Source organism: Manis javanica, chromosome 6 (assembly GCF_040802235.1).
Source record: "Manis javanica isolate MJ-LG chromosome 6, MJ_LKY, whole genome shotgun sequence".
Taxonomy (NCBI): domain Eukaryota; kingdom Metazoa; phylum Chordata; class Mammalia; order Pholidota; family Manidae; genus Manis; species Manis javanica.
In genome coordinates this window covers 5,147,989-5,160,317 of record NC_133161.1, presented here as the reverse complement: position 1 = coordinate 5,160,317, position 12,329 = coordinate 5,147,989, and the positions used below count along the sequence as shown (strand labels likewise).

The following is a 12,329-nucleotide window of genomic DNA, read 5'->3' as shown; positions in this document are numbered from 1 at the left end:
GTCAGAGTTTGGTCCAGCTGGTTCTCACTGAGAACACCGTCAACTAACTAAAAGTGCCCAGAATATAAATCCAGATCTCTTAAACCTGTATGTGGACAAGATTTTTTCCTGGAATGTAAACACGAGACCTGATGGTTGGGGCTTGCACTTTTGGGTTCCTCCTCTCCTCCAGGGCAGCCTAAGCGATGTCCTGGGCTCAGCTCTGCAGAGCTCCCACATCTCAGTGTCAGGCACTCCTGTCCACTGGTGTTCCTATGGCCACACAGCCAGGTCGGAAACCCACACCACACCCAGTTACTGCCAGCAGATGAACTGGCAATCCCAGAGTGTTTCTGCACTTTACCCATGCCATGGAATTGTCAGTTTACCCTGGTGTGCCAGTTTGCCAAGGTCATTGAACCTTCCTCCATCTTAATGGCCCACCATGGTTGAATTTTGCCATTTGTTATTTAGCCACTCATACAAGTCATGAACAAGAACAAAGAGAACCTGTATTCTAAAGTATTCTCTTTAAAATAAATTCCAAACATGTTTTAGATTAGAAAACCAGCAAAATATCAGCCATATGCATATGTAAGACACAGAAGTCTTAAAAAAAAAAGCATTTTCATTTCACAATACTATAAACTATAAAAGCCAGTATTTTCATCTCCAAGTTCACAAATTCTTTATCATGCTATCATGAACATTTAACTTTTAATCTTGCAAAAAGCAGGATAACATCTTTTTAAAATACCAATTTCTGTTTCAAAACTCCCTAAGGAGTTTTTCTGAACATAAGCACAACAAAGAAAAGCAGGGGAGGAGCAGAGAGGTAAGGGGAACCCCACCATACTATAATTATCACACCAACCAAGCAAACACAGGCAGGAGTTAATTTTGTCAGGATTCTTAACTCGCCATACTTTCTTCTCTGGGGCACTGAGCTCAGCAAGGGACTTCTAGCACTTCTACTCTAAATGAAGATCAATTCAGACTTCGAATTCCAGTGTCCTACATGGAACTCTTGCTCTCAGAAGCCCAATATACATTTAAGAATATTAAAATACTAAAATAGTATTCCAGAACCTTTGAAATATTATATTTCTAAATCAGCCAAGCAATTCATGTTAAAGGCACCCAGCAGTTTGCATTGATAATCATCACTTTAAGATAGAATGTGAGTACGCTGTCAACTGTTCTGGCCTAATCTGGAGCTTCAAACAAACTAGAACTAAGAATAAAGGTTCTCTCAAATGTGATCACCAGAGAAGATTTCATTCTGCTTTAATTTGCACAATTATGTCCAAGTTCAGTTCTGATTTACTCAAATAAGTAACTACAATCCACTCATGGACAATAGTAAAATTATTAACTTATTCTAAAATCCTGAACTAAGGAAAGCGTTCATTTCTGATTTCATAATCACAGGTAGAGACAGCTGTTTCTCATTTTGTGGCAAAGTTGCTGTTTTAACTTACATAGCTCACCCCATCCTGATACCTGTATTTGAAAACAATGTTGTTAGTATATGCGTACTGGAATGCTGCCATCCTCGGCAATTTTTATTAATCTTTGGGAGTCCCACAAATACCAGGTCAAAAAACAACACTCATCCCCAAGTGCACCACAATCAGAGGCCAAGTCAACTGGCATTTAGATATCCTAACTCTCCCCTGCTTACTCCTCAGGACTGAGCCCCAAAGTCCTGCACAGCCTCCACTATCCTGCGCCCAACCACCTGTCCACCTTCACTTCCCACTCCCACCTGATTGTGTTCCAGCCCCCTTCAGTCCTCCACCATGACAAGTTCTTCCCTGCCTCAAATTCAAACTCCTAAGAGGTAAGTTAGAATTTTGGAAAACTTGCATCACTCATGGTGAACTGAACAGGTTCCCAATATTTAGATTTTTCTGAAGAGATTGGTGGTAACATTAAAAATGTGACTTAAAAAATATATATATAATAGCATCTTACTACGCTGATCGAAAGTGACTGTAATGGGGTATGTGGGGGGGACTTGGTGATGGGGGGAGTCTAGTAAATATAATGTTCCTCATGTAATTGTAGGTTAATGATACCTATATATATATGTATATGTATATATATATATTTGTAGACTGAAGTCTGTGGAAGGATTTGAATAACAGTGAACCAATATTTTCCAAATGACCAGTATGATGTTACAGAATCAGGCATGGGTAGAAGAAGATCCATTCAAAATGCATAACAAACCAATGGGTTCAATGTTAACAGAGTAGAAAAAATTCATCCATATGATTTCAGACTGTACTACAACTAACCTCTAAGAAACTATGACCTATGGAGTTTTGGTGATTATCAAAGAGTATCCACAATTATCTGAAAAAGCTATTAAAATACTCTATCCTCTTCTAACTACCTATCTGTGCAAGGCTGGATTTCTTTCATAAACTTCATTAAAATCACATACTGAAATGGAATGAATTCAGAAGCCATTATGAGAATTCAGTTATTTTTTTAAACAGACATTCAAGGTTACTCACAAAACTGTAAAACACCCTATCAAAATCCCATGGTTTTTTTTTGCAGAAACTAGTAAATTAGCCCTAAAATTCATACAGAAGGCAAAGGACTCAGAACAGCCAAAATAATCTTGAAAAAGAATAAAGTTGACTCATACTTACCTATTTTGAAACTTACTATAAAACCACAGAAATCAAGATAGTAGCATGATACTGGCATAATAATGGGTATATATAGGTAAAAGGAATAGTCTAGAAATAAACTTCTACATTTGTAGTCACTTGATTTTTGACAAAGATGTCAAGACAACTCAATGAAGAAAGAACAGTCTTTTAACAAAAGGTACTGGGACAACTTGATACCCACATGTAAAAGAATGAATCTGTACCCCTATCTCCTACCATTTACAAAAATTAACCCTGAATAGACCAGAGATCCCAGCATAAGAGCTAAAAGTATAAGACATTTGGAAGAAAATCTACATGCCTTGGATTAGGCCATAATTCTTATATATGAGACACAAAAAGCACAAGTGACAAATAACTAAAATAAATACATTGGGCTTTGCCAGAATTTCTATCTAACTTTTTGCTTCAAAGGACACCATCAAGAAAGTGAAAAGATAACCCAAAGAATGGAAAAGATTATACACAAATCATGTATGACAGCACCTCAGGCCCTAGGATGACTAGAATGAAAAAGACAGATAATACGTGTTGGTGAGGATGTGGAAAATTGAAACCAAATTCAATTGTTGGTGGGAATGTAAAAATGGTGCAGCTGCTCTGGAAGACAGTTTGGCAGTTCCTCAAAATGTTAAACATAAAGTTACCATATAACCCAGCAATTCCACTCCCAGGAATATATCCAAGAGAAGTGGAAACATATGTCTACACAAAAATCTGTACAGGAATGTTCGTAACAGCATTATTCCTAATAGCCGGAATGGAGGAAACAACCCACACATCCAACAACTGACTCATGCAAAAATAAAATGTGGTACATTAAAAAAATGGAATAGTACCTGGCAACAAAACTCATTATTATTGATATATTCTACAGCATGGATGAACCTTGAGAATATTCATGTTAAATCAAAGATGCCAGTCACAAAAACCATGTATGTATGATTCCATTTATCCAAAATGTCTGGAATAGGTAAATTCAAAGAAACAGAAAGTAGATTAGTGGATGCCAGCCAGGGACTGAGGGGAGGGAAGGATGGAGAGTGAGTGCCCATGAGTACAGAGTTTGTTGTGGGGATGAGGAAGGGTAAGTATGGATAGACATAACCCGCATGGACATCAAGAGCACTGGACAAGTCATTCGGCACTGGAAAGTCATAATCGCAAGAGCAAGCTCTGTCTGATAGCTTTGATGACTGTCTTGTACAGAACAAATGACACTGAAAAAAAAGTTAATTTCAAGATTCAACACAAGGTGGATACTACAGGACTATCCTCACCCACAAGTACACAACCTCAGTGTTATTAAACACCTGAACATACAATTTCAAATACTAATAGATTTTATACATGGCTAACAATGTTTTAACCTTTAAATTTCTCAACAAAATGTCTCAGAAAAGGATAGGATGGTTTAAAAATTGACAGCAAATCAGAATACAATTGGATTATTTTCTTTTTGGAACAAATTTAATGACATCTTTCTCTATTTAGTAGTATCCAAATGAAAGGAAGCATCTTCCTTACTACCTGAAGCATTGACATTTTACAAGGTGGTAATATGAGATACTCTCTCGCTCAACTGCCTTTTACCAAACCACAGAGTTGTTTCATTTTCTCTTACAATCTTTCACATTCCTGTGATCTTGCCCCTCTTGTTAACCTCAAAGGCTTATACATGACAAACCACCTCTTGATTATGGTCTAATGGTAAACTAGATTGTCAAAGCTCTCTGTAGAAGATTCTAGTGAAAGACGCACCAGATTTTATTTGGATAGTACCTGACACTACATCGTTAACTTGATTAGGTTTAGTTACCTTCTATCATCCGACTACTTGTTTGTATTAGAAACAATGGATGTAAGCGAACTGGTGGATTTGGCCGCCATTAAAACAATTCATACAAAGCACTTCCAGAAAGCCAGCCTGCATTACAGGTGACGTGTCCTTAAAAGCTTAACATTGTAAATAACAGGTAAAGTACTTCAGGAAAAAAAAGTTGTATACATTGTCTGAGAATTATATTTTCCTCACTGGTAGTCTCATCAATGTTTTAAAAAAAAAATACAAAATTTGAGAGCCAAGTAGTAAAACAATCATAGCATTTAGTAGTTTTATCTGAAAACAAACTTTAAAATGAAGTTTGTGACAAGACAAAGTCACAATGACAAGCGTTCTACTAGTCAAACTGGCATAAGATATTTAATCAAAAGAACATCCTAAGGAAGGTGTGGATTCAGGCTAAGCCTTTTCCTACCACTCTTTACCCCTCAGTCAATATGACACACAACAGCTTAGTATCACAAAATGACACAATCTAGAAACACATATACTCAAATTTTTCTAGTATGGCGCCATTTGCAAGCAAACATGTCAGTAAACTCCTACAAGTCTGAATACTGAATAATTCTCTGAAGAGTGACGAGTATATAGAATCAGGGAACTACTTCCTTTTTTGGTGCTGGCCAAACAAAAGACCCCATAAACCACAAAAAGTGTCCTTGGTTCCTAACAAAGGTAAACAACTTTAAAGTCAAATGAGAGACTGGGAGTAATCTAATCTCTCCAAAATACCTTTTAGTTTAATCATCACTACACTTGAAAATAAATATGGAGAAAATGGAGTAAGATACAATAGTACAACATATTGAAGGCACAGAAATAGGGACTAGAACTTACTCTGTATTCCCCTGGAGACTACTTTAGTGCAGCATTTCATTTCAACAAACGTTAAGTTTAAAATAAATATCTGCGAAGAGAAGGCTAAGGGGTCCGTGACCTGTCACATCAATTCTTCAGGAGAATGATTAGAAGGAAGATATGATGGATCTCAACTGGACATAAGGAACTTCTGCTGCAAAAGTGATAAACACCAGACTTGCTTATTACTGCAGGCCAGAACTACTACCTCAAGAATATAAAGGGTAGAGAAGTCAGGTTCTTTGGGACATTCTCTTGAGCAGAAATTAGGTAGCTCAGGTAGATGTCACCTGAAGCTTGATTTGTCAGACTGCTATCTTCAACTAGTGGACACTATCTGATTATGTAGAGCTTATTCAAGAGCCAGGATATGTCATAGTTCACTTTTCAAATGCAGAGGAGGAAACAGACCGGAGAAGCAAAGGCTGGGTAATTCAGGCTGCCAATAAAGGATGGATGCTGGGTTCCATATGGGCATTTGGCGAGTGGACTGTTAAGGGATTTTAAAGTCTCAGTTTGACGTACGGTTACTTAACGGCTGAGGCTGTTAAGGCTATCACCCTTTCTTCCCCAGCATACACCTGTGATTTGGCACTGCACCATACAGGAGTTACTCTCCCTGTGACTCTTGACAGCCCTTATCTCTACACAAGCCTAAGCCTTTGATTTCCCCCATTCTTATGATTCTCCCCACTCCACCACTCTGACGGAGAGATGATAAAAGGATGAGTAAGCATGCTGTAGCTGATCTCGGTCAAAGAGCACACACCCTGGCACCTGCGGTGGAAAATGGGGGCCAGGAGGCAGTACAGAAAGCGGAGTCGAGTTCGTCCAATGAGCAGCTGGCAGTTACAAGCTTTCCCATGGCAGTTATTGCTGCCTCGCCTCCTGCAATCACCAGGGATCCCAAACCTTCGCTTTCACCTCCTTCCCCCCACTGTTGCCAAGTGCACATTCTCAGTCACTTAAAGACCTCACAGAAAGATAAACGTAACGTCTTCAGATTTCCGGTTGTCAAAGACAATAAAGCCTCACCCTGAAGCCCGGTTAAGTTCAACGGTTCTGTTTTCTCTCTCGTTTTCTGGCACCCTGTCCGTACCCCACCCACTACAGACCACCTCACTTCGGCAAAAACGCGACTGCCTGGAGCAGTTCCACATATACGTCAACCTTTTGAGGGGGGAAAGGAGACAACTTTTTAATTACTTATTCTAGTTACAAATACCTGACCCTATTTTCTACCGACGAAAAAATAGGGCACCCAGAAATGAGAAATTTCTTTTTCGCCACCTTCCTACTTCGGTCCCCGCAGCATCGAGGGAGCTTCTCAAGAGGGCTCTTTTGGGTTTCTTTGGTAAGAAACTTACCCTCAGCAGCCAAACGTCCTTTAGGTCCCTGGTTTTCTTTAAATGTTGAACTTCACCACAGACAGAAAAAACCCAAGGGGCTGTTTCCTTTGTTAAAATCCCACGGACTTTATTTGGGGCGGAAAAGCTGCTGGCAACGATCACGACAGCAAGCCGCGAGAAGGTGGCGAGACAGGTGCAGACCTCTCCCCGCGGGGCGCCTCGCGGAAGCCGGGGCAGGACAGCAGAGCCCGCCGCCCCGGCCGCACCTGGGGAGCCCCGGCCGCACCTGGGGCTTCCCAGCCGCCCGCGGCCTCACCAGACGCGTCCTCCCCGCGCCCGGGCCGCCCAGCAGGGCCTGGCCTCGCCGCCGGCTCCGCTCAAAATGGAGGTGGCGGCGGCGGGCAGCTGGTTACGAAACGCGCGGCCGCCACATGGCCGCGCCGGCCCCAAACTTAACCGGGCCCGTCGCGTCCCGGCGCCCAGCGAGGCCGGGCCGGTTGCGGAGGCCACGCGGCTCCCGCCACTCACCCACAGACCGGTAGCCCAGGATCGCGATCTTCCGGGACTTGGACTGCGGCATCTTGGCGGCCTCCTCAGCCCCGGACCAACCACATCAACCGCGGCGGCAGCGGCGGCTCCTGTGCAGCGATCGGCGGCGGCCGTGCCGGGGCAGAGCGGCATCCAGGGGCGGGGCGGTTGGGCGGGCGCGGCTGCCTGGGCTCCTCGCTCGCGCGCCCAACCGCCCGGAACAGCCCTACGGCCCCGCCCCCAAACACGCCCACGTGACCGCCACCGCCGGCCCTCGCTGCGGCTCGCGTCAGTGCCACCCTTCCCGGGGCAGCGGCCGCCCGTGCTCCCGAAATGCGCGGGCGGGCGTCGGGAGACGTTTTACTTTAAGGGGAAAAAATAAAGGACGCCGAGATACCCCCGAGAAAGTCACGACTGAAACTCGCTGCGTCACGACCCTCCCACCGTCTTCCGCCGCTTTTTAATTGCGCCAGTTCTCCCCGAGCGCTGATTGGACAGCTCCCGACAGCCCGCGCGATGATGCGACGGAAACTCCGTCTCCCATTGGGGGCGGTGAGGAGGCGGAGCAGGGGGCGGGGCTGCTCTCCTGGACGCTAAATATATAAATTCCGGCTGCGCGGTTTCCTCCTACCCCCGCAGTCACCTCGGTTGGGCGCCAGTGAGATTTGAAGCCTTTGAACATCGCGGGGGATGGGGGTCGACGGTGGGGGTGGCGGGAAGATGACGCACCAGTGATTGGTTAGAGCATGGTGAGGGGCGGGGCAAACTATGGAAGACGCGGTGATTGGTGGAAAGCTGAGCGGTTGGCGGACACTGGCCCGCTGAGCCCTTAAAAGGCGAGAGGACGTTGGCCTTTACCGGCTAGGTCATGGATTGGCTGCTTCCTCTCTCATTTGTTATTGTTTTTACAAAACACCTTTATATATTCGCTTTGGTAAGTCTAGGTTTGAGGAGGTAGGTGTGATCAAATGTTATCCACTGGCGAAGGACCGTGGGAAGAATGGCATATGCCTTAATTCAGAATGTTACGCATTTCATTTAAAAAGTGTATGCTTCTCCAGTTCTGGTCTCAACTCTGACAGGCGGAGCCAGCACACCTCAGGAATAAATAGTGCACGTCAACTCATCTTTACCTGTGAACACCTGAGTGGCCCATTCAGTAGGCAAACGCCAGCCATTGTTAGCTGAGAATGCTCCAGAACCGTCCTTGTCCTTTACGGGGATTCGAGTAAGCCGGGCTCACCCTCCAGGAAGGGGACACTGCTGCATTGCTCACAAAAGGCTTGCTGACAACTCCTTTTTCCAGTGGTGCTGATGAAGGTTTCTTAGGGTGGCACTAATGTTGGGGGGCAGGAAGGGACGCCATCCCAGGAGGCCTCAGCCCTGGAAAATGAAAGAGAAAGCCAACCCTTAGAAATGAGAATGCAACTGGGAGATTTCCAGCCAGGGAGACTTCCATCATGAAAGATACTCTTGCCCTTGGTGAGTGCTGAAGTAGCAGACACCACGCTGCTCCTACGAATGCCCCTTTGTTGTCCTTGGTCTGTTTGACAGTTGTTGACCTGAGTGGTTGAGTGGAACAACCACTTGCTGGTCACGGCCCTTGCCCTTTCCCAATGACCACAAGGAAGGAATCCCCAGGAAGCCACAGCACTGGATTCCTGGGTATAAAGATTTAGGGGTGACTTCCATAAATATGACATGTTGAGGTAAAACACTGGTGTTAAGGCAGAATCCTTCCACCATCTGCTCAAAGCACTCATAGGCACGTTCATATTCTAGGGGTGTACAGATAGAAAGCCCAGACGACCAACAGGGCATGAGAAACAGCTTTGAAGCTGTGTATTTTATCCTAATGGATTTTTGCACTCTACTGAGTAATAAGTTGAAATACTTTAAAACTTCAGGTCTTCAAATGGACTCTCTGGGAAAATACATAATTTTTAGCTTGTGGGTTCAGATGCCCCCTCCCACAGTACTCTGAACTGATGGTACTAGGGGCCCTGGTGGATTGTGAAAGCAACTTAGTGGATGTTACCTTTTTTTTTGTTTTGTTGTAACAGAAGAACAGGATAGAAAAATAGTATGTTGCTCATAGTATGGGTATGTATACTTTCATGGCACTCTTGTGTGTATATATATTTTACAGATGTGGTATATATGTATTGTGCACTGAGTCCCATTGTAAAATGTATTTCTTACTATGGGTTGCCTCAGGAAGTTTGAAAGCACTGCCCTAGCCTGGGAATATTAGGAGTCCAAACTGAGAAGTGCAGTTGTAAAACACAAATTCATTCAAGAAATGTTCCATTTGTCTTAATGCCCTTTAAAGTCAGATCCAGAAGTTCAAAGATCCCTTTATTCCTGACCAGGGAAAATTTGTTTGGTTTAAGAAATGACTCAGATTGCCTAAAATACTTGGGATTCATGATATGAATTCACACAGAAATAACTGACGGCATCCATACCTTACAGCAACATGGTTGGGAGAAGCGGCCTTGTTTCTGAATTCAAAGTAGTTCTACTGACTGAGATCCCTTGTTAACCTTTGAATCAACTGGAGCTGCAGCCACCAATCAGTTTCTCTTCTGTGCATTCTGCTTACTCAGGGCCGCTCTGCCTTGGGGCGTCTGTGTGCGGTCTTGTCTCTGCATCCTTCCACTATGTTCTGTTTCCCTGGGAATTAAGAATTCCATCTCTTCTCTTCAGGTTCCAGAGAAAGGATGTTACTGACTCAGCAAATGGCCATCATCCCTTGAGTGAGGAGCTCATGCTAAACCTGTGGGTAGATTGGCCAGGTCAGCCTCTGCTGGGCTAAGCCTTGGTGTTGCTGCATAGGACAGTTAATGGCAGTTATTTAAGCTTGAACTGTTATTGTGGGATTATTATTAACTTTCTGTGAGCATTTCCAAGTCCAATGACATCTGATTTCCAGTTTCAATGAATTTTTTTAATTCCCTGAGGTAACAGGCAAAACTTTTTTTCTACCATTGGGCTTGTCTAAGAAAAAAAAAAAAGAGTGAAAACCACAGTATACTTATTTTTATTAAAGGACGCTTGTGAAATTATTTTGCCTTTTTACGTGTGACAGGGTGACCCTAAATGAAAGGGCACGTGAAAATGTTTTGTATCGTAGTTTTGCTTTTTAAATACTTGATGAAGGAAGACTAGCGAAGAACTAAACTCATTTTAATCATCACAGAAGCCAAATCTGATGGATCTGTCAGGTCTCACATTGAGTGTTATTCAAAATAAGACAGTGCAGGGCTGGGGACACGTGCCAAGGCTGTGTCATTGTGTGGTTTTATGGGTGGGAGAGCCGTTTCCTCCATCGGCCTCGGTAGACCCATGCTCAGCATCCCATCGGGGGCCATCCTGGGGAAGGCAAGTCTGGGATGAGAGGGGGCCTCCTCTCTGAAGCCAGGGATCAGTGTGGCCCACGCCCTGAGATACGGAGTTTCACGGGCAGCTCCCAGAAGTGAAAGCGGGTGGAGTAAGTCAGCCCTAAGTCCGTGGAGGTAGCCTTTGGGAGGGAGGAAATGGCTTCAGCAAGGAGCTCTGAGGACAGGTCTAGGCCTATGCAGTAGTTGTAAACCACTCTTAACTGTTGGGGGAGTGTGCCCTTCAAAAAAGGTATGTTGAAGACCAAACTCTCTCAGAATGTGGCCTTATTTGGAAATAGCACTATTGCAGATGGACTTAGTTCAGAGGAGGTCACACTGGAGTTGGGGGATCCCTAATCCAGTATGACCAGTGTCCTCATTAGACATGAAGAGAGCCACCCAGACACAGAGAGACGACAGTTGTGTGAAGACGGAGGCCAAGACCAGAGCGAGGCTGCCACAAGCCATGGAAGGCCCGGGGCCACCACAGGCTGGAAGGGTCAAGGGGGGTCCTCCCCTGGAGACCCCAGAGGAGCAGGGACCTGCTCACACCCTGAGTTTGGACTTCCAGCCTCCAGAAGTGGGAGAGAGTAAGTGTATGGTTTTGAAGGCACCCGGTTTGGGGTACTTTGTTACAGCAGCCCTAGAAAACGAATCCAACAGCTACCCTCAGATTATCAATAAACTTGCATGAAACGTCGGAATCTGGTTTCTGCTGGACTGTGGGTGAAATGGGCCTTCTCCCCAACCTTGCAAGCTGGGGTGTGCCTAGTAGGAGCTCTCCCCAGCAGAGGGCTGCTGTGCCCAGCAGGTGGCTCTCCCGAGGGTCCTGGTAGTTGCGTACCAGGCGGGATGGCTGGGGCACAGCACCTCTTCCTGAGAGCCTGCGTGACAAGGGGATGCTCTGGGAGAGCCGGGAGGCCACTTCCCTGCAATAAAACAGGTGATGGCTTGTGCCGGTAAGGCTGGGATTACATACGCTCTTCAAATCTGCCTTAGATGTGGGATTTAGTCACTGTTCCCAAGCCCCCGGAAGTTATAATTGCCGTCAGAGGAATGTAGTCAGTATGGGTTCCTCCTCCTGTGTGAAGAGTTCTCAGTGCTTGGTTGTATCCAGTGTGTTGGGATCCTGGGAGTTTCTTCCATACAGGAAAAAAAAAGAGAACTTCTGTTTTTTTAACAATATTATTTTGCAAATAAAATAATTGAGCTTTGCTAATATGTACTCTGGAATGACCGTGGCACCTTTATGGCCTGAATGACAGATGGTGGCATGCTGTGACTGATACAAGAAGTGTCTGGTGGCACTTCCACACAGGGAGGGGCTGGCCTTGTCACCCTCACTGTTTGGTGTTCAGAATATTATAGGATGTTACTTTCCAGATGTCTGGTTCTGAGGAATTACAGGATGTATTACCTAGATTCTGCTGAATTAAATTAAATCTCACAGAGTGGTCATGGTTCTGAAAAGATTTCCTTCAAGAAACCATGAATTAATGAGAATAAAAATGCAATGTAAAACAGACACAAAGAAAAATGGCAGAGGTGCCACCTCTTTCTTGTCTGAGATCTTTGCTAGTTACATGAAAGGTACACATGATAGTATAACTGTATCTTGCAAGAAAATGACCAAAAATGATTGCCAAAAAGTTGACAAGAGGAACATTGAAAATACGGAGTCACATCCATGCTCATTAAT

General features: G+C 44.4%; 1 protein-coding gene across 2 annotated transcripts in view; it reads right to left on the bottom strand.

The window, feature by feature from the left end:
• RHEB (Ras homolog, mTORC1 binding) overlaps positions 1-7,690 on the bottom strand; it is a 35,203-nt gene extending 27,513 nt beyond the window's left edge. Inside the window, exon 1 of one of the 2 annotated variants that reach the window (XM_073238196.1) lies at positions 7,248-7,690. In XM_073238196.1, coding sequence (XP_073094297.1) covers positions 7,248-7,299 — 52 coding nt within the window. In that variant the 5' untranslated portion in view covers positions 7,300-7,690. The remainder of the gene's footprint in view (positions 1-7,247) is intronic. The other variant, XM_036999410.2, reaches the window with a different exon arrangement.
• Positions 7,691-12,329: the final 4,639 nt, after the last annotated feature.